The 22,902-nt window shown below is 45.9% G+C and overlaps 1 protein-coding gene across 1 annotated transcript in view; it reads right to left on the bottom strand.

Moving 5' to 3' along the window:
* The window catches only part of Slc5a11 (solute carrier family 5 member 11), a 56,552-nt gene extending 33,998 nt beyond the window's left edge, over window positions 1–22,554 (bottom strand). Inside the window, 2 exon segments of the mRNA XM_034511398.2 lie at window positions 2,745–2,902; window positions 22,346–22,554. Of these exon segments, the coding sequence (XP_034367289.2) occupies window positions 2,745–2,902; window positions 22,346–22,361 (174 nt within the window). The 5' untranslated portion in view covers window positions 22,362–22,554.
* Between the last annotated feature and the right edge of the window lie 348 nt (window positions 22,555–22,902).

Below are 22,902 nucleotides of genomic sequence, written 5' to 3'. Positions count from 1 at the left end.
GACTCCTCTCTGTCCTCCCTCATGTGATGGGAGAGAAGAAGGGTACAAAAGAGACTGGCTGGTATCTTTATCTCTTTTATAATGCCCCCACCCTCCTGGCAACCACTTCCTGAAGGTGCTACCACTTAATACCATTACACAGAGGCTAAAATCCAACATGAGGTTTGGAAGGGATGTAAGTGGCTCATTCTCATATTCATATTCTCTCTCTCTCTCTCTCTCTCTCTCTCTCTCTCTCTCTCTCTCTCTCTCCAGGGTCTCATGTAGCCTAGGCTCAAAGTCTCTATGTAGCTGGAGGTGACTTTGAACTCCTGATCTTCCTGCTTGCATCGTTTAAATGTTGGGATTATGATTATGATTACACATCACTGTGCCCAGTTTGTTACTGTACTGGGGATATAAGCTAGGATCTCATGCATGCTAGGTGAATGCTTTAACAACTGAGCTAGTCCATAAGTATTTCTTTTTTATTTAAAAATTTAATTACAGTTATTAATTTATTCCTTTGTGTGCATGTGTGCAAACACATGTGTGCACATGCGCTTGCCATAGCATATCTGTGGAAATCAAAAGACAATTTATGGAAGTCAGTTCTCTCCTTCCACCAGGTGAGTTCTAGAGATCACACTGGGGTAGCAAGTGCCGTTACCCACAGAGCCATCTTGCCAGGCCCCATTAAGTAGTTCTTAAATATACTCTATGTAAGGCTATTCAGCCTCATTCATTACAAGGGAGTGTTAACAATACCGAGACATCCTTTTCCCATGTCAGGTTGGCAAAATGAAAGCAATACATTGATTTACCACCTTACTACTGAAGGTGGTAAACAGGCTGGCATATACCACTGCTGGGGGTGCAGACTAAAGCTAGCTTAAAGAGGACACTCTGATGGCTGCTGCCATACTACAAATACGTGTTGTCTGGTAACCTGAGAAATCCACTGTAAGGAAAGTACCCTGCATTAGCCTCACTCCAGAATAATGGGTGTACACAGTTGGCCCATTACAGCGCTGTGGTAAGAAATGGGAGAACAAAAGCCTAGATGGCCCCCAGCACAGGTCACTGAATAAGTCACACTGGAAGCATCTGCAGGAACGCCCTGCAACTTCTAAGACAATGAAGATGGCTCTATGTACTGATGTAAAAGATGTCTAGGAGACAGGCAGAGCTGGGTGGAAATAGCAAGGTTAGAAAAAAATAGGACAGTGCGCACACACACATGTACATATACATGTACACATACACACATGTACACACACAAACACATACCACACACATGTAGACATACATGTACACACACTATACACACACTACACACACGTGCACACACACATGTATATACACGTGTACACACTCTACACACACATGTATACCCATATACACATACTACACACACGTACACACACATTAATGTTTTCTTTCTCGAACACACACTACACCACACACACACACCAACATTTGCTCTGTCTCACAAACACAATAGTGTTTTCTCTATCTCTGTGTCTCACTCACAAACACACACACACATGCACACACCTAACATTTGCTCCATTTCTCTGTCTTTGTCTCCCTTTCTTTCTCTGTCTCTCTTTTTCTGTCTCTCTCTATCTCTCTTACACACACGCGCACACGCACATAATGTTTGCTGTCTGGGCATGATATTGCACACCTGTAATTCCTGCATTCCAGAGGCTAAAGCAGGAGACCCACACATTTGAAGCCGGACTGTACTACACAGCAAGACTCAGTCTCCAAAATACATGTCATTGGTTTTGATTTGCTTTTAAACCTGGAAGCATATATTAATAAAAATTAATCCAAAGCTCATGAATTAATAATCGTAGTCACCTCTGAAGAAAAGGGTCATAGTGAGACTTTATATGATACTTATTAAGCTACTATTAGTTTTGAGCCATGTGACTATAACTGTATTACTGTGAAAATGCATATATATGCATATGTGCATATATATGATATATATCATATACATGAGAGCATAGTTTTCAAAGTATAAAATGAGGAGTCTAGCTCATAATTTAGTAATAGATTAAAGAATCTAAATTCTTAGGGCCTAGGTTTTCTTTATCTATAAATTGGGTTTAAAATCTTCCTTGAGGGGCTGGCTGGAGAGAACGCTAAGTGGTTAAGAATGTTTACACTTCTTGTAGAGGACCAGAGTTGGGTTCCCAGCATCTACATAGGTGGCCCACAACAATCTTTAACTCTAGCTCACATTTTCTTCTGGTCTCTTCTGACTTCTGTGGGCATGCACACATGATCACATATCTATACACACACACACACACACACACACACACACACCTACACACACATTTTTAAAAAGTAACAAAATACTGGTTTTCTAAAAGAGATCTTCCTTACAAATTACAGAAAATAACATAACTTATGCCCAGCACACAGTGCATTTAAAAAATTCAGGGTCTCCCTATTCTAGCAATGTACTCTACCACTGACTTGTATCCCAGGCACCCACATATTTGGGGGGGGGATCTTTTAGAGACAAAGTCTCACCATGTATTCCTGGCTGTCCTGGAACTTGCTATATAGGCCAGGCTGGCCTCAAACTCACAGAGATCACCTGCCTACACATATTTTAAGTCCTAATTGCTATGGTTCATTTCTTCCCTTCTTGTTATCATGTTTCCTAAAGGATAGGTTTTACTCTGGGGTTTTGACCAGACATTTTCTCCTTGTCCCATCTCTCACATCATCTTCTGGCTTACCCATAATCCAACAGCCAGAACAAAGAGGAAGTACAGAACCAGGACAGCAATGTCTGCAGGCTCCATGCTCTTCTGAGGAAAGGCTTTCAGGGCATCAGACTGTGGAGACTGAGGGCTGATGGTGGCACTCTCCATGGTGCTGAATGAGCCTCTCGGTCCTGGGAAAAGCAAAGCAATGTTAGATTCCTTTCTTCTCTTAATCTGTGGCTGTCTCCCATGGGGTGGGGGGAGAAGAGAAAGAGAGAGAGAGAGAGAGAGAGAGAGAGAGAGAGAGAGAGAGAGAGAGAGAGAGACAGAGAGACAGAGAGACAGAGAGAGACAGAGAGGCAAAGAGAGAGACAGAGACACAGAGACAGACAGAGACAGACAGAGACAGGCAGACAGAGACATACAGAAAGATACAGACAGACAGATAGACAGACAGACAGAGACACAGAAACAGATAGAGAGACAGACAGACAGAGACACAGAGACAGAGAGATAGAGAGACAGACAAAGAGACAGAGATACAGAGAGACAGAGAGATACCTAGATGGAGATCTGGTGGAGACAGAGCTTTAGGAAGTCAGATACATCCCTCTGACCATCCACTCTTTCACCTACTCAGAAAAACATAGATTTTTCTGTAGTTGATTTGTTTGTTTGGTTTTGTTTTCATTTTAACAATTCAACTATTCACTCAGCAAAAGATAAAGAACAAACAATTCAAAGATTACACAAAACAGTGAGCATGTTAGTAACCCCAGCACTTTGGAGGACTTCTGATTGTGAGGCTAGCCTGGGCTACATAGCAAAACCCTGTCAGAAAGAGAAAATTAAAAAGAAAGTTCCAGCATGCTTTTTGTCCTGGTCTAGTTTCTGTTGATTTCCAAACACCATGACCAAAAGCAACTTGGAGAGGAAAGGGTTTATCTCATCATATATGGTACAGTCCATCTCTGAGCCAAGTCAGGAGCTCAGTGCAGATACTGAAGGAGAGACCATGGTGGAACACTGCTTACTGGCTTGTTCCCAGGCTCACGTTGAGCTGCCTTTCTCATACAGCCCAGGCCTGCCTCCCAGGGATAGCATGGTCCACAGTAGACTGGACCAAACCACATTAATTAGCAGCTAAGAACATGTCTCACAGACATGACCACAGGCTAACCTGATGGAGGTGATCCCTCAAGTGAGATTCCCTCTTCCTGGGCATCTCAGTTTGCTTTCTGTTGCTGTAATAAACACCAGGACCAAATGCAACCTGAGGAGGACAAGGTTTATTTGGCTTACACGTCCATATCACAGCACATCCTTGAGGGAAGTCAGCACAGGAACTCATGCAGGGACCTGGAGACAGAAACTGATGCAAAGGCCACAGAGAAATACTACTTACTAGCTTGTTGCCCATGGCTTACTCAGCCTGCTCTCTTATACTACCCACCTGCTTAGGATGGCACTGCCCAGAGTGAGTTTGGTCCTTCCACATCAATCATTAACAGGGAGATGGGCCACAGACTTGCCCAGGTCAGTCTGATGAAGGCAATTCCTCAACAGAAAGTCCCTGTTCCCCTATGGCATACATTTGTGGATAAGTTTGAATGGATAAAAAGTAACAATAATTTTAAAAAAAAAGTCATCACATGGCCAGAGTAAAGTAAGAGGAGGCAGTCTTGTTCTAATGCTGCATGCTTCCATAGATTGCTTATATTTAATATACACAGAGCACCTGCTGCCTGCCTGGAGTCCCTCTAAAGTGTTTTTCTACATTGCAAAGTGGATACTGTTATCATCCTTATTTTGTTAAAAAAAAAAAAAATTAAGACAGAAATGCTAAGAAGCTTGTCCAGGTAACACAATTCAAGTGGAAGAGTTGGGTTTGAACCCGAATAACCTTGCTCCAGAATCCATGCTTTGAACTACTATTAGACACTACTTCTCTGAAGACTGCATTTCCATGGGCAGTTAAAGAGAGTCCTACAATAGGCTGAATAATGGCCCCAAAGATATTAATATCTAATATCCAGAGCCTGTGATTGTATGCTAGCCAGTTGACCTTAAAATAGGGTGATCCCTGATGCAGCTGGACGCTTCTAATGCAATCACAAACAGCACGGAATTGGAAGGGCTGGATAAGGGTAAGAAGGGTCAGCTCAGTATTTCTGGCTTTAAGCATAGGATGATGGGCCCTGAACCAAGGAATGCAAGTGGCTTCTAGAAGCTGACAAAGCAAATGAGCAGAATCTGACCCAGGGCCTCCAGAAAGAACTCAGCTCTGCTGAGGCCTGTGTGTATGGTAGAGGATATTCAAGTCATGTGTATGTGCCTATGTGTATGGTAGAGGGTGTGCATATTAGGGTTCTCTAGAGTCACAAAACTTATGGAATGTCTCTAAATATTAGATATATTTATTGGAATGACTTACAGTCTGCAGTCTGACTAACCCAACAATGGGCAGCTGTGAATAGGAGGTCCAAGAGGCTACTAGGTTGCTCAGTGCCACGAAGCTAGGTGTTTCAGCTAGTCTTCTGTATAAGCTGGAATCCTGAAGAAGTAGGCTTCCAGTGGGTATGCTGGCAAAATAAGTGCAAGCAGGTAAAGATGGAGCCCTTCCTTCCATTGTCCTTATGTGGGCCTCCAGCAGAAGGTATGGCCCAGATTAAAGGTGTATGCCAGGAGCCAACCTTACTCCATTTTGAAAGAATAATTTTAGGTTTTGTTTTTCCTCAGCTATCAACTCCTGAGAAAGCAGGTGGCCAATGGTCACTGTGCCCTAAGGAAAGTGGTTGCTGCACCCTGAGCCAGACAAAAACATTGGGCTGCAAGATATCCAAGTGGCAGAATGCCCAGCCTCTGTGAAATTCCCAAGCACATTATCCCCTTCCCTGCCTGTATAAATTGCCTGAGAAAATATAGCTTGACGAACCTTGATCAGAAAACTTGACTTGGTCTTGTTCTTTGTATCTCCTGTCCCTTCCATTCTCTCCCCCTTTCTCTTAGGGTACCCTGTTGCAGGCCAGGGCAGATGTGTACCACCACTCCTGAACCTAAGATTTTTTTTAGTTGGACCTTGCTCTGTGGCAGACTGGCCTTGAACTGAGAGATCTGCATGCCTCTGTCTCCTGGAATTACAGGCATGTACCACCTTGCCTGGGCCTAAGATTTTCATGGCCACTATGCCTCAAGATCCAGATCAAAAGCATGTGTCACCATCCAACACTTACAGGATCAAAAGACTGTGCCTTTCAACCTCAAGATCTGGATCACAGGTGTACCCTCCATTTCTGGATTGTAGTTCATTCCAGATAATCAAGTTGACAATCAGGAATGGCCATCGCAATCTACCCCTTATCAACTTGACACACATCATATCTCATGGCCAAATGAAAACAATCAAGTTGACAATCAGGAATGGTCATCACAATCCATCCCTTGTCAACTTGATACACATCATATCTCATGTCCAAATGAAAACAATAACCAATACCCCATCTTCTGAAGTGCATATGTGTTATTTACCAAAGAGTCCAAAATAGTTGCTACCTCCTGCTCACCTGGTCCAATCAGCATAATTCTGTCTATATAGTGCACCAGTGTGAATTTTGTAGAAAAGACAGACGACGTTCAAGATCCCTTCTAATTAATTATGACACAGGGCAGGAGAGGTAATATATTTGAGGCAAAACTGTAAAGGTATACTGCTGGCCTTGCCAACTGAAAGCAAATTGCTTCTGGTTGTCCATATGGTCAGGTACTAAGAAAAAGACATTTGCTAGATCAATAGCTGCATACCAAGGTGTGTTAATTTGTTCAAGTAAGGAAACTACATCTGGTACAGCAGCTGCCATTGGAGTTACTACCTGATTTAGTTTTCGATTGTCAACTGTCATTCTCCACAATCCATCTGTCTTCTGCTCTGGCCAGACAGAGGAGTTAAAGGGAGATGTGGTGGGAACCACCACCCCCGAGTCTTTCAAGTCCTTGATGGTGGCACTAATTCCTGCAGTTCCTCCAGAGATATGACAATGTTCTTGATTCACTGTTTTCCTTGGGAGAGGCAACTCTAAAGGTTTCCATTTAGCCTTTCCAACCATAATAGCCCTCACCCCACAGGTCAGGGAACCAATGTGAGAATTCTGCCAACTTCTAAGTGTATCTATCCCAACTATATATTCTAGAACTGGAGAAATAACCACAGGATGAGTTAGGGGACCACTGGACCTACTGTGAGTCAGACATCAGCCAAAACTCCATCAATCACCTGGCCTCCATAAGCCCTGACTTTAACTGGAGGGCCACAATGTTTCTTGGGATCTCTCAGATTTAACATCAATTCAGGCCAGGCAGTGGTGGTGCAAGCCTTTAATTCCAGCACTTGGGAGGCAGAGGCCCTCTGGCTCTCACACCTCAAAAAAGACTCTGCTTTAGGGCTGGAGAGGTGGCTCGGAGGCCAAGAGCACTGGCTGATCTTGAAGACGATGTAAGATTGGTCCTTAGCACCTACATGAAAGTTTACCACTGCCTGTCTCTGGCTCCAGGGTCTACAGAGTGAGTTCCAAGACAGCCAGAACTATACAGAAAAACCCTGTCTTGGAAAAACAACAACAACAACAACAACAAAAAAAAAACAACAACAACAACAAAAACCAACCAAACAAAAAACAAACATCAATTTAGAACCAGTATTCAGTAGACCCCAGAAAGTCTGACTATTTTCTTTCCCTCAGTATAAAGTTACTCTTGTAAAAGACCATAGGTCCCTCTGGGGAAGAACAGGAGAAAGGCCAATAGCAAAACTTTTAAATGTCTTATCAAGGTCCTTCCTCAGCGGAACCTTCATTCAAGGGGTTCTGCAAACTGGCTCAAGTCTGGAAATTGATTCACTGGCCAAGACTGCCTTTAGCCTTGATCCAATATAGCCTTTCTTTCATTTGTTTGACAATTTTTCTGTGTATACAGGTCAAACAGAAATGCAATGGGCTTCATATCTATTTCATGCCTGGAAACACCATGAGTACTTAGCCAGTACCAAAGGTTCATACAAATCATGCCATTATAAAATTGACCTCGCCTGTGCTGACCATTGTAAGTTAGGTGAATATAATGCTGTTTTGTCTATGCTGGCTATTATAATAACTATGATCTCCTTGCCTCTGGAGATTCAGTGCTGGCACCTGGTCCCTGCTACCTTGGGGCCCAATTAAACCCATTGCATTTAGTTCAGCCAACTAAGCATCAGTGTCTCCAACCCTAAGGTTTGGCACAATTAAAAGGAAAACAAAACTCTTCAAATGTGCTGGTGCCCCTCTCACCATTTTGCATCTTACAGGATTCATGAAGGGCGTGTCATCTGGACATCCCAACCTGGTGGAAGATTAGGCTTTACACAGTGTACCCACTCTAGTGTTGCAATTTCCCTGAGCCTTAAAAATCTTCTCACCAGCATAAGGATAAGCTGAGGAATAGCCGGCATCTCCAACTCCTTTTCAGTAAGCCAACTTTTCATAAACGCTTCAGCCAATCAATCAAATAAGCTTTGGACACCTTTTTTAAATGTGCAAGCTTCCATATTAAACCTAGAATCTCCTCTCAGAGGATTTATATCAATAAACTCAGCCTGATCTAGTTTTATATTTCTTTCATCATTATCCCACAGCCTTAAAATCCGTTCCCACACATATTCTCCAGACTTCTGCTTGAATTAATTATCAAACTCAGTGTGGTAGTTTGAATATGCTTGACCCAGGAAGTGGCACTATTAGGAGGTGTGGTCTTTTTGGAGGAAATGTCACTGTGGGGGTGGGCTTTGAGACCCTCCTTCTAGCTGCCTTGAAAACAGTTCTGCCTTGACTGTCTTCAGATCAAGATGTAGAAGGCTGGAGAGATGACCCAGTGGTTAAGACCACTGACTGCCGTTCCAGAGGTCCTGAGTTCAATTTCCCAGGAACTACATGGTGGCTCACAACCATCTGTAATGAGAGCTGTTGCCCTCTTCTGGTGTGCATGAAGTCAGCTACAGTGAAAAAAGATCCCTTCCCCTCCCCCACCCCCCAAAAAAGGAAAAAAAGAAGATGTAGAACTCTCAGCTCCTCCAGCGACATGCCTGCCTGCCTGCCTGGATGCTGCCATGCTTGATGATAATGGACTGAACTTCTAAACCTGTAAGCCAGCCCCAATTAAATGTCCTTTTATAAAAGTTGTCTTGGTCATGGTGTCTCTTCACAGCAATTGTAACCCTAACTAAAACACTCCTTAAGCTCATGGTAATGTAAGGCCCCCACGAATGGAGGACCTCACCCAAGCCTCGGGAATTCGAGGCCACCCATTAACTGCAAGACACTGAACTTGATGTAATCAGCAAGAGGCATATTTTAATCAGTATACTGAGGTCAAGACCTGTAGCCCACGCAGGGGCAATGGGGTCTGACCCCGGGGCTTTGAAGACAGAGAAAATTTAAAGCCCAAAACCACAACTCAGGGGGGGAAACCACAACCCAGGGGGAGTAAGGGAGGGCTATTAGAGAGCACCTGTGGAAAGTCCCAGCCCATTATTCAGTTTGTGTCAGGGTACAAGGAACAGGCTAATCTCTAAGAGCCTATACGTAATCAGCCAAGTTCCTGGTATCCAGGGTGCACAGGCACGCTAACTTGAACGCTCAGCTCAAACCCTATTCAATCTATCTTATGGTTAGTTTTGTTCCTGGTATCCAGGATGTATGAGCACACTGAGAACTCCCAACTCAAACTCTCCTGGTATCCAGGGTGCACAACCCAAACTCTCCTGGTATCCAGGTGCACTGGCCTCCCAACTCAAACTCTCCTGGTATCCATAGCACTTGGTCACGCTGACCTAAACTCCCAGCTCTGAACTCCTATCTCATCTAATTTGTCTTATGGATAGCTAATTTCCTGGAGCCCAGAGTGCAGAACAAGCTGATCTGCACTTTTGACTCCATCTATGAAAAGTTTAAAATTTTTTTAACTCTTTCAGTAACGTAGCACACTTCCTCATATAAATGACAGTTTTTACGTCACCTTGAGGAGCCTGCTTTGCCTCAAGTCTGATTATAGGTCTAGAGGCAACTATTGGTGGGTCTTGAGGAACATCAGTATTGTCTTGCCTGGCATTTTCTTCAGAAAAAAAAAAATCACTGCTGGTATATCAGGCGATGAAGAATTAATTTCCTCAGGTAAAAGGGGCAATATTTTAAGAGGTGAGACTACTGAGGGTACTTCCTCAGGTGAGGTAAACCCTTGAGACTCTGAGGATTTAGAGTTCTCAGCTTCAACAGGGTCCACCCACACAGCCCCATCTCAAGTTACAGGAGCCCATTCTTTGCCAATTAATGCCCTTTAACTGCTGATACCTTCTAAGGCTGAGACTTAAATTTTTGCTGTAATTCAACCAACCTTGCTGTACTGGCTGGTTTTGTGTGTTAATTTGACACAAGCTGGAGTTATCACAGAGAAAGGAGCCTCCCTTGAGGAAATGCCTCCATAAGTATTTTCTCAATTAGTGATCAAGGGTGGGAGGGCCCATTGTGGGTGGTGCCATCCCTGGGTTGGTAGTCCTGGGTTCTATAAGAAAGCAAGCTGAGCAAGGCAGGGGAAGCAAGACAGTAAGCAGCACCCCTCCATGGCCTATGCATCAGCTCCTGCCTCTAGGTTCCTACCCCATGTGAGTTCTAGTCCTGACTTCCTTTGGTGATGAACAGCAATGTGGAAATGTAAGCTGAATAAACCCTTTCCTCCTCAACTTGCTTCTTGGTCATGATGTTTGTGCAGGAATAGAAACCCTGTCTTAGACACTTATCATGAGGGCTTCAGTTTGATTTTCTGAAACTAAAGCTCTGTGGCTGCTGGAGAGACGATTCTCTTCACAGGCACATTTAGATTGTTTATTTGCATCTGGAGCTGGTCAACTTTATTATGCAGTTCATTCTTTTATCGATTTATACATAAATGCTAAGAGCAACCAACTAGCAAAATCATTTTCCATATTTTCCCCCAAACTGCCAAAAGTCTCATATACCATGTCACTTAAACCATTGCCATTCAGAATTGATAAGCATAATCAATGGCATTCACTTCTTTAAGTTTGAAATAGTTTTCACCATTGGCTTTCAATATTTTCTGAATTCCCGGAGAGAGGGTGACTGAAGAGGTTTCAGTAGCTGAAGGTGCTGGTGAATTAGAAGGTACTAGCAAAGGCAGGACTCCCCCCTCCCAGTGGAGGGATAAGGACACCAACCCACCTACAAAACTTTTGACACAAAATTTGTCCTGTCTACAAGAAATACAGGGACAAAGATGGAGCAGAGACTGAGGGAAGGGCCAAACAATAACTGGCCCAAATTGAGAGCCATCCCATGGGCAAGCGCCAATTCCTGACGCTATTAATGATACTCTGGTAGGCTTGCAGACATGACTGTACTAGCCTAGCATGGGAGGCCCCACCCAATAGCTGTCTGAAACAGATGCAGAGACCCACAGCCAAAAACTGGAAGGCGCTTGGGGACTCTTATGGAAGAGTTGGCAGAATTGAGGGCCTCAAAGTGGCTAGGAACTCCATAGGAAGACCAACAGAATCAACTAACCTGGATCCTTGGGGGCTCTCAGAGACTGGGCCACCAATAAAAGAGCAGACATGGGCTGGACCTAGGCCTCCCCACACATGTGTAGCAGATGTGCAACTCAAGTCTCCATGTGGGTCCTGAACAACTAGAACGGGAGTTGTCCTAAAGATCTTGCCTGTCTGTGGAATCCGTTCCGTTCTCCAACTGGGCTCCCTTGTCTGACCTTAGTGGGAGAGGATATGCCTAGCCCTGCACAGACTTAACTAGCCAGGGTGGGGGAACACTCGGGAGGGGACACCCTCTCAGAGAAGGGGGAACTGAGAAGGGGGCAGCAATTGGGAAGTAAAATGAATAAATAAATAAATAAATAAATAAATAAATAAATAAATGGAAAAAAGAGAGAAGGTGCTGCCAAATTATAAAGCCTACTCCAGATGCTTAAAAGATTCACTCTTATACATCTGTTCCTCTAGAACCACTCCAAGTACCAACTTCCGTATTAGTCAGGGTTCTCTAGAGTCACAGAACTTATGGAATGTCTCTATATATTAAAGGAATTTATTGGAATGACTTACAGTCTGCAGTCTGTAAGGTGTTTCAGCTAGTCTTCTGTATAAACTGTAACCCCAAGGAAGTTCCAACAGATGTGCTTGCTGGCTAGTATGTGCGAGCAGGAGAAGAAGGAGCCCTTCCTTCTTTCATTGTTCTTAAGTGCGTCTCTAGCAGAAGGTGTGGCCCAGTTTAGTATCACCACACCTGGACCTAAATTTTTCTTATCTTGGAATTTGGTCTCTCCCAGGCTGGCCTTGAACTCAGAGATCTGCATGCCTCTGTCTCCTGGGATTAAAGGCATGTACCACCTTGCTTGGGCCTAAGATTTTCATAGCCACTATGCCTCAAGATCCAGATCAAAAGCATGTGTCATCCAACACTTACAGGATCAAAAGCCAGTGCCTTCCAACCTCAAGATCTGGATCACAGGTGTGCTCTCCCTTTCTGGATTGTAGTTCATTCCAGATTTAGTCAGGTTGATAACCAGGAATAGCCATCTCAGTGTGTAAACTGTGGGTGTGTCTGTGTATGTGCACAGGCCTGGAGGGGTATGCAGAGATGAACATCAGGATTTTTTTTTTTTTTGGCTTTCCACCTTATGTTTTGAGGTAGGGTCTCTCACAGCTTCCCAGAGAGCCCAGGGATCTGCCTTCTCTGTCCTCAGAGCTGGCGTTACAGGCAGGAACCACACAGCTGTTTACTGGCAATCTGAGCTCAGATTCTCATGCTTGCAAAGCAAGTACTTTCCACATTGAGCTAATGCCTCAGCTGTCTCCTGACCCCTGGATTTGAGCTCAGTAAGACCCATCTGGCACTTTGAATTCCAGACCTCAAGATGATAAGCCTGTGTTTTTAGCCTCCACATCTGGAATAATTGTCGGGGCGGCAGCAGCAAGGAGAGACTAGAAAAACTCCTTCAGTGGTTCTGACTGGGGTATGGGTATAGTTAGGGTCAGGAAGTCAGTCTCACCATCCACAGTGTGCACCCTAATACTGGGACAGATCTCCCCAGAGACAACACCCTGTGATGGTCCGTGTAGGTCTGTGTGGTATAAATGCAGAGACTCTGACAAACCAGAAGCTTTAAGAAGTCGTGCTCTGGGGGATGAGGGGTGATCAGTCAGAAAAGTGCTCTGCGTGAGCTTGAGCCTCTGTCTCCAGGGAAAAACAAAACAACACAAAAAGTCTGGCTATCATAGTGATATGATCTTGTCATCTCAGCTCTCGGGAGGTAACGACAGGAGGATCATTGGGGTTTGCTAGCCAGTCAGGCTAGCCTAATTGGTGAGCCACAGGTCCCACTGAGATACTATCTCAAAAACAAACAAAACCCAAGGTGAATGGTTCCTAAGAAAAGAATGGTTCCTGAATTTGATCCAAATGACTTCTGGGGTCTACATGCATGCGAATATACATGCACACATATTTGCAGCACATATGAACTTATATACATACCAAAGGAAGGAAGGAGTGAGAGAGAAGGGAAGGAGGGAAGGAAAGAAGGAAAGAGGGACAGAGGGAGGGAAGGGGAGGGAGAGAGAGAAAGAGAGGGAGAGAGAGAGAGAGAGAGAGAGAGAGAGAGAGAGAGAGAGAGAGAGAAGGATTCCAGCGGGCTGGAGAGAGGTCCTGAGTTCAATTCTTAGAAACCACATGGTGGCTCACAACCATCTGTAATGGGATCCGATGCCCTCTTCTGTGTGTCTGAAGACAGTTGCAGTGTACTCACTCATATAAATAAAAAATAAATAAATCTTTAAAAAAAAACAACAACAAAGAAAACAAACAAAAGGATTCCAGCTCTGGAGGCATCTTGCTGCCCCACCCCTTATCAGCCCTGAGAAGCTGAACAAGCCCTGTGATGCTACAGATAGGACACAATACAAGTTTGTGGTTCCGAGCCTGCTGGGGGGCTTTCACTCCATAGCACAGTTATCTTCACCTTGCAGCCCTATAGCTGAGCCCCCTGAATACAGAGATCGAAAGTGTGTGCCACCAAGACTAGCTGCCCGTTTGACACTGTCTGTAGGGCGTTGAACTTCGTCATTGAACACACACATTCACCACCATGGTCGGTATCTCCTGTTTCTTTAGTCTATATTTACTATTTCCTGCAAGGTGGGTGAGGAAAGGAGCGTCTCATTTTATGTGGAGGAATTTAGGAGATAGGTTATGCGAGACATGCTGTCTACCCCATGACTGCTGAGACAGACCCCAGTACTGTAAAACAAAAGAAAAAGAGAAGAAGCCCTGGCTTACTTTCTGTTGCTGTGATAAGCACCTCAGCCAAAGGCAACTTGGGGAGGAGAGGTTTCGTTTGGCTTACATATCTTAGGTCATAGTTCACTGAGGGAAGCCAAGTCAGAAACTCAAATAGATGCTACGGAGGGATGCTGCTTACTGGCTTGCTCCTCCTGCCTTCTCTGCTTGCTTTCTTATACACCCTAGGACCACCTGCCCAGGCACCACTCACAGTGGGTTAGGTCCTCCCTCATCAGTCATCAATTAAGAAAACGTTCCACAGTCCTGTCTAGAGGCCAGTTTTATGGGAACATTTACTCAATTGAGGTTCCCTTTTCCAGATGACTCCAGCTTATGATAAGTGGATGAAAAACTGACCAGCGCAGGAAGGAAAGAAGGACGAAAGGGAGGGAGGGAGGGAGGGAGAGAGGGAGGGAGGGAAGAAGGAAGGGAAAGAGGGAAGAAGGGAGGAAAAGAGGGAAGAAGGGAGAAAGGGAGGGAAGGAGGAAGGAAGGGAGGGAGGGAGAGAGGGAGGAAGGAAGGAAGGAAGGAAGGAAGGGAGGCAAATATTTCAATTTACAAACTGAGCTGTCACTATGATATATCACTCTTCTAATTGAAGAAAGAGTCCTAAGAAAAAACATTTTAGATGCTGCCATGAATATTAAAAACAAGTACACATCTAAGCATAGTGGTGCATGCTTTTATTTCCAGCAACTGGGAGGCAGAGACAGGAGGATTTCTGTGAGTCCAAGGTCAACCTGGTCTATATAGTTAGTTTCAGGACAGCCAAGGCTATCTATATAGAGACCCTGTCTCAGAAAACAAAAACCAAACAAGTACACTAGTGTCTTGCATAAACTGGAGAAGGGTCTAGACTTATGTATTTACAAGCATGGTTTTTGCCCCCATGACTGTCTGGGATGTCTGAAAGCCTCAGCTACGAGGTAGTCCTGTCCATTGCAGCATGTGTTGCATCAGCTCTCTATATACTAGATATAAATCATCATGATCAAAATCTCTCGCATCCTGAAAGATCAGTATCCCCAGTGCACACCTTTGCCCCAGGTTAAATAATGCCATTAAAGAATTTTTAATAAATAAAGGGTGGGCCTGGGCATGCAGCCTGGTGGTGGAGCACTTGTCTAATGTGCACGCGGGCCTAGGTTCCATTCCCAGCACTGCAGTAAGATACTGATAATAACAACAAGGAAGTAGCATGAGCAGTTGGGGATGGAGGGTAGTATCAGGTGGCAGCCAGAGATAGGCAGGAAGTGAGTCTAAAGGCCATGGCTCTGCCTGGGCAAAGTACAGCGTGGCTTCGAAGGCTGGTTGGTTTGTTACTGCAGTTGTAACAAAATACCTTAGCCTGCATACATTTTAAAGGTTTGTTTTATGTGTGCATGTATGTGCCTAAGTGTATGTATGTGCATTGTGTACATGTAGATGTCTGCAGAGCCAGAAGATGTCAGATCTTTTGGCACTGGAGTTATAGGCAAAGATATGAGTGGTGTACATTGAACCCAGGCCCTTTGCAAGAGTAGCAAGTGATCGTAATGATGGAGTCACCCCTCGAGCCCCGGGAATAATTTATCAGTAGCATGAATCTGTTGGCCACAGCTCTAGAGAAGCCCAAGATCAAGGTGATAACAGTTTTCTGCTATCTGCTGAAAGCTGGTCCTCATTAAATGATGCTTTTTCTGAGTCCTCCCAGGGTAGAAGAAACAAGCAGCCTCCATAAAGCTTCTTTTAGAAGGGAACTAATCCAGTCTGTGATGACTTTGCTATGGGACTTAAGAACTGCTCAGCGGCCCTGCCTCTTATCACTTTTGTGCTGGGGTTTGGGTTGTAACCTATGACTCTTAAGGAGACACACAAAATCTAACCACATCACAGGTAGAAAATCAGAGAAAGCATCTGCAAATTGCTTATAAAACTTGATAAGGTCAGCTGGACGGGGACATTCAAGAGCAATGTCCTGCTTCTATTAGGAGCTGCACAGAGACCCATTTTCTTTTCTTTCTTTTTTTTTTAAAGATTTATTTATGCATTTTATGCATTTTATGTATATGACTTTGTAGCCGTCTTCATGTACACCAGAAGAGCCACCATGTGGTGGCTGGGATTTGAACTCAGGACCTCTGGAAGAGCAGCCAGTGCTCTTAACAGCTGAGCCATCTCTCCAGCCCATGACCCATGTTCAAACTGACTTTTGTGTAAGGTAATTAAGAGGAATCTTGTCTGACCAGACAGTTATTTTGGATTTCTTGGGCATTATGGGATGCTGAGCATCATCTCTGGTTTGTATCCCCTACATGCCAGGAGCATCTCCCAAGTTGTGAGACCTAATATAGCCCTACTTAATTGTAGGCTAAGATAGCCCCTTAATTGTAGGCTCTTCGTTGAGAGGCCACAGGTGCTCTGAGGCCTGCAAGGCCCCTCTCACCGCAAGTGCAGCCCTGACTGTCTTTCCCCAGGCAGGACCTTGCTCTTAGTCCTGAGGTAACAGCATTCCCAGCTTTTCAGATGTGGGACAGGAGACTCTCTGAGAAGAGAAAACAAGGGCAAGTGCCAATATAAGCTCTTATGGGGAGCATGTGGTGGTGCACTGCTCTAATGCCAGCGCTCTGGTGAATTCTGGTCTACACAGGCTGGCGGGGGAGGGAAACTCTTATAGGGAAACAAGAAAAGGAAGAGCAGCATTGAAAGACAGGCATTGTGATTCACGGCCTGTGAAACAGGACAAAGGAGCAGGCAGGCTCCCATCCAGCTCTGCCCACCTCTGAGGCCCAGGCAGGTCTGGAAATTATGGCCCCTTGCTTCTGTGGACTTGGATGGTGATACCTGAGGTGTCATAACCTGAGGTGTTATGTGACCAGAGGCAGGCTCTAGGATGGGCATGGAGGGTTGTAGATTCCAACTCTGAAAGACTCTGGAGGCTCTGGGAGGAGGTGCGGCACCCTGGGCCTTGGGCGCTGTCTTAATCAAAGCCTCACTGGGTAGGACATGTTCTCACTGCCTTTATTTTATTTTATTTTATTTTGTTTTTTGTTTTTTTTTTGTTGTTTTTTTTTTGTTTTTTTTTTTTTTTTTTTTTTTTTTTTTTTTTTGAGACAGGGTTTCTCTGTATAGTCTTTGGCTGTCCTGGAACTCAAGACCAGGCTGGCCTCGAACTCAGAAATCCGCCTGCCTCTGCCTCCAAAGTGCTGGGATTAAAGGCGTGCACCACCACTGCCCGGCTCTCACTGCCTTTAAAAGTGAGAATGTTGTGTATCCTAGAGTCTAAAGTCACATAGGAAATGCAACAGCCTGGGATCCAGCTTGGCAGATCCTCTGTCACAGAAACAGGGAACTCTGGGGAAGCACACAATGCAATTCAGGTAGGAATGGTTGCTGTACCTGAGAAAAGTGGTGGAAGGATCTAGAAAATCACAGGGAATGGAAAGAAGCAAGAGGAGAGGAAGGACTGCGGCCTTCTGCTTTGGACCCATTGGGCCATCGGTGTCCCCAGCCCCACCCCCCGCTGAGCTCCTTTTTGCCCATTGCCTGCCAGGCACTGAGGAGGCCCACACATAAGCAAGTCTTTCATCACTGCAAGGGGAGGCTGGCACAGCTTCTAAGTGATTCAGAGACGTTGGAGCTGGGAGGCTGCATCTTCTCAGTGGGGACAGGAGCTGGACCACAGATGCTGGGAACCCAGAGCTGCCTCCCTGCACCTGCCTTGACCCACAGCACAAAGTACAACTGTGACCACAGTGACAAGTAGCTTGGGCACAAAGTATGTTGTGTGTTCTCTGCATCCTCTTGTTTCATCCTCCTGGTCATCCCTTTGGCTCATGGGTGAGAAACAAGGCACCAGGATGCCAAAGTGAAGCCGGGTCAGGTCCTGGGTGTGCCAGTCAAGGCCACAGGTGCTGCTGGAACACAGGTCAGGAAGTCACTGTGTCCCTGCAGCTGTCTGTTCTTCTTTCCTCCCTTCCCTTTACCTTCCTTTCTTGTCTTTCTCTTCCTCCCTTTGACTGCTTTTTTATACATATTTGTGCTGGGACTTAGGACTCAGTAGAGTATTTGTTAGGCAACCATCTATGTGGCAGGTTCTATGTTATGCCCTTATGCAGTGAGACATTTAAAATGTTTTGCTTATTTTTTTACATGCATGTGCCTGGATATATGTGTGCACATGTGTACCACATGTGTGCGTGAGCTCAGGAGAGAGCACTGGATCCTCTGGCACCAGTTATAGGATGGTGTGAGGCACTGTGTGGTACCAGAAACTGAACCCAAGGCCTCCAGAAGAGCCAACCAGGGCTCTTGACCACCCTCTTGAGCCATCTCCCCATCCCCTTAGTAAGACCTTTAGTAGGTGCCAGCTGTGTGCCACGCTCTGTGTTAGGCCCTGGAAGTCCAAAGGAACATTCATTAGTTATCATCTGTGTGCCAGGTTCTACATAGTGAGCTCTATCTGACTCTGAGGGCTCAGTAGAGCAAGTACCTACTAGGCACTAGCTGTGTACCAAGCTCACCACACTTAGGGAGGCAGCCCTGCTCCCACTCTCATGATTTTTACCCCAGGCCTTTGCCATGCCCAGAAACACCAAACGAAACGAGCTCCATTCAGTGCCTTTTGCACAGAGCACCATGAATATATGAACCCAGCCTGCCTCCGAGGGCCAAGTGATGGGTGGGCCTTTCGATCCCCTTCTCAAAGCCCCTTGCCAGCTCCCTTCCGGAGGGGTGGGGTGAGGGCAGCCAGTCCTGACAAAGGCTTTCTTTGCAAGCAGAACAGGCTGCCCTTGAGGTTGCCTAGTGGCCAGAGCACAAAAGGAAGCTCAGTCAAGCAGGGACAGCTCCTTCTGGCCTTTTACAGACCGATTGTGCTAAGGGAGATGTGGAAATTTTCCACACCACAGTGCAAGGGCAAACAAAACCAAACCAGGAAAGCAAGCTAAGTCAGAGCCACCTGTGGCCGACTGTATTTGCTCCAGGTTTTTGTTTTGGTTTGTTTTTGGCTTTTGGTCTCAGTCTGGCTCCTGTGTGTACCTTCTGATGAGAGTCACAATCTTTACAACTTATGTGTGTTCCAAACTTTTCACAAGGGGTGGAAAAGAAGTGTTATCCACATCCCACTGCTCACAGCTTAATGCCTTCCTGTGTATGTTAGAGACACTCCCAACACCAAGTGTCAAATTTGATGCTTCTGCCAAGATGCTGGCAAGTTTCCCAGGAAGAAGAAAAAAAAACAAACAAAAAAAAAAAAAAATGCAGGGAGGCAGGAAGTGGTTCCCTTGCACCAGTAGAAAACGAAAACTACCATCTAATTATAAATTTTAACTATGGGCAGAAGATTCCCTGGGAAATAGATGTATTGTTGCAAACCAACTGTGCAGACTTCAGAACCTCAGCGCACCAGCCCAGTTCTCCCCTGCTTCCTCATCTGTGATCTGGAGCAAAAACTTCTCCCAGGCTGTTTCCCCAGCTATAAAATGAGAATGACAGTCAGGTGTCCACCGAAGTGAACAGGTGAGCTTCATCACATGGTTTGGAACAAGATGTTTGATATGTTCAAATCCTTCAAATACAAGCAGCGGGGAAGAAAGAAAGGAGTGTGGACTTTGTGTCCAGGGAGACCTGGATGCTTGCGCGTGAATCTCATTTGCAACTCAGCATTACAAGGTTAGGCCTCTAGTAACCTCCACTTAACAGGAAAGTACCACTGGTAAATGACTGAACCAGGCCCCAGCCCAGCGTTAACTCTGACTTCTACTCACCATGAGATAGATAGAACCTTTGGCAGAAGCCCAGAAGTAACACCAAGCTTTGAGCTGTAGCCACTTGTACCCTTCTTCCTGTGCCTCAACGGGAACCTGCCACTTCATAGCCACAAGCTAGCCCTGTGTCTGGCCTGGTCTAAGGAGGTTGGTGGTAGACCAGCCTAGCTAGGGGGAGACCTCGCTAGGGGAGAGGGTCCACTGCAAGGCCAGGAAAACTGAGAGGGCCTAAGGCTGCTGGAAGAAGGAGCTCACCAGCCTCTTGATGCTTGGAACAGAAAAGGGCTGATGGAGGCTGGAGAGATGGCTCAGTGGTTAAGAGCACTGGCTGCTCTTCCAGAGGACCTGAGTTCAATTCCCAGCAGCCACACGGTGGCTCACAGCCATCTGTAATGGGATCTGGTGCTCTTTTCTAGTGTGTATGAAGACAGTGTACTCGTATACATAAAATAAATAAATTTTAAAGAAAAAGGCTAATGGACAGACTTATCCCAGCTCATTAGGGGGAAAAAAAAACCAGTTCTAGTGGTGATGGGAGAATTTCAAAGCATGGGACAGCAAGGCAAGTTTTCCTAATGGGCCATAGGAGATAAGAGATGGGAGTGCTGGGGAACTAGATGAGTCTTCTTCATCCACCTATCCCATACAGGTATGGCCCTGTCCCAAAATACCACAAGATCATCTATTTAATACAGACATGTTCATTCATGTCAGTACGGCATCTCTCACAGATGCCCACAGATATCCAAAATTAGCAAGTACAGGCCAGAGACCAAGCTCTTCAGCAGAAGGCAGGTGTCTCTGACTAGCCATGTCACTAACTGCTCACACCTGAAGCCCAAAGCATCCTTGAGTCACATCCACCCACATACCCAACTGTACACTGGTTTATTCATCCATCTTTCCATGTGTCTACCCACCCAAGAATCCATCTGTCCCTCCATTTATCCATCCATCCGTCTGTCCGTCCGTCCATCCATGAATGAGATCCATGAATATATCCAGCCAGACATCTAACAAGTGATATCTGAGCAGTTCTATTTTCCTCTACTTCCAAAACATACCTTAAATCTGTCTGTGCTCCTAACTAACCACCATCACTCCCAGAGCAAGGAGCTCTTCCTGCCTGCTGCTCCTTAGATTCCTTTCGATTTCTTCCTGATATGGAAGCCACAGAGGAATCCGAACACAAAGCAAATTACTCAGTTGCCTCTGTCCATTCTTTGAAAGCTCGTGATGTGCTCGGGGTCCTTGGCTTCCATTCCTTGTCTGATATGCTCTCACCCACCGTTTTACAAAGCCCTCCTCATTCTTTAGACGCCAACAGACATCGATCCCACCTGCCTACTCGTGGCCTCAGTCTAAGTCAGGTCCCTTTCATATCAAATGTCATTTTGCTCACAGTTTAGTGAAGCGTGGCACATGGCTTGTATAACTCTCCTGAAATTCCTTGTCTCACAGTACTGTGAGCACCAGGAAGGCAGAGATAACTAGTCTGCCTTATCTTGTGCCCCCAAAGCAGACGCTCTATAAACACTAGACTTACAAACAAATATCCCAACAATGGCAGCATTTGTCAAATGCAGTTTCAGAATCGTCTATCAACCATTCCCCAGAGCTGACCAGCTCACAGCCATGAGGGCTGGATCTCAGCTTTGCCCGGTTTTTTGTGTCACCTTGAGCAAATTGTTCAATGGCCTTAGGGGATGTCTGTTTACCCACCCTCCCTAGCAGCTGTGCAGTTGGAAGAGATCCAGGCCGTGTAGGTGGGCTGTGCAGGTAGGACCCGGCTTTACCTAGCTGATTAAGAGCAGAGGTATAGCCTTCCAGATAAGTGTGACCCAAGCAGCTTCCCGCTTCCTTATCTCTGCGGACTTCTCTGCCACACCTGAGGGCTGAGCCAGGCTGACCTCCGAATTCTCATCTGACAGATAAAGAACCTGAGGCTTCCATCCCTCATTGTTCCTGAATAGTAGAGCTGAGACCCCTGGCCTTTGTTGTCAGCTGCTGATACCCCCCACCCCCAAACCACACTCCTGTAGGCCAGGAGCAAACAAAACTTCTCTGACTCCCATGAAGTTCATGGATGGGAGATCAGCCAGAATGGTTGTCCAGTCCTCAGACCCAAGGAGCTTCCCAGTTTAGACAGTGGGCATCTCAGAGAGGAGGGAGCTTACCTTCTTCAGGATGCAGGCTCTACCGCCCTAGGGTCTCAGGGACTTCAGAAGCCAAAGGCAGTGACTGTGAGAAGGGAGACCCCTGGGATTTCCTGTCCTTTGCAGCAGAGAGCAGCAGAGGACAGCAGAGGCCCTGCCTCCTTGCCTGCTGCTGAGAAAGGTTCCTCACAGGTCAAACTCCAAACTCCAGCCTCGGCTGCGGCAGCAGTTTAAAGGAAGCCTGGATGGTCTCTCCAGAACCCTTGAACTCTGAGCAGGCCCCGTGAGGAAAGGGGCCTGCCCTGCCCTCATTGGGCCTTGGCCAGTGCCCTTACCTGGCAGGGGGCCCATGGCCTGGAGAGGCAGGGGAGACTGGAGCCTGGGTCCTGGGCTGCGTCACTCATTCACTCTCCCGCCTCCCCTCCACTCTGGGAGCAGGCAGCCTTAGGACAGCTGGAGGAGCAGGGGGAGAAGGGCGTGTAAGAGATAAAAGGGACGTGCCCAGAAGGACAGCAGCCCTAGTGCGGCAGCAACTGTGCTTTGTCTCCTCAGACCAAGGCAGGACAGACACACAGCATCCAGACTAACTGTGAGGAAGAAGCAGGCCCCAGACTGAGCTCACACAGTGTACAAGACTCCAGGGCAGGTCCGGGTAGAGCAGCTCAAGGCTGCAAACAGTTTTATTCATTCCTAGCATTTGCAGGCTGCTATGCTGAAGTCACTGTCAGTGTTACTGCGTGAAAAGCCACTTAGGTGACACCTGTCAGAGAGGTTTAACCAGGGGAACCTACCCTCAATGTGGCAGCAGCATCCTATGGGATGGTTTACAATGAAAACAGAAGAGGAAGACTGTGCAAGCCCAAGAACCTTAGTGTGGATCCCCAGCACCCTT

This window comes from Arvicanthis niloticus, chromosome 1 (genome assembly GCF_011762505.2).
Source record: "Arvicanthis niloticus isolate mArvNil1 chromosome 1, mArvNil1.pat.X, whole genome shotgun sequence".
Lineage (NCBI taxonomy): Eukaryota > Metazoa > Chordata > Mammalia > Rodentia > Muridae > Arvicanthis > Arvicanthis niloticus.
Note: the sequence above shows the minus strand (reverse complement) of the source record. Positions and strands in the feature narration are given on the sequence as shown.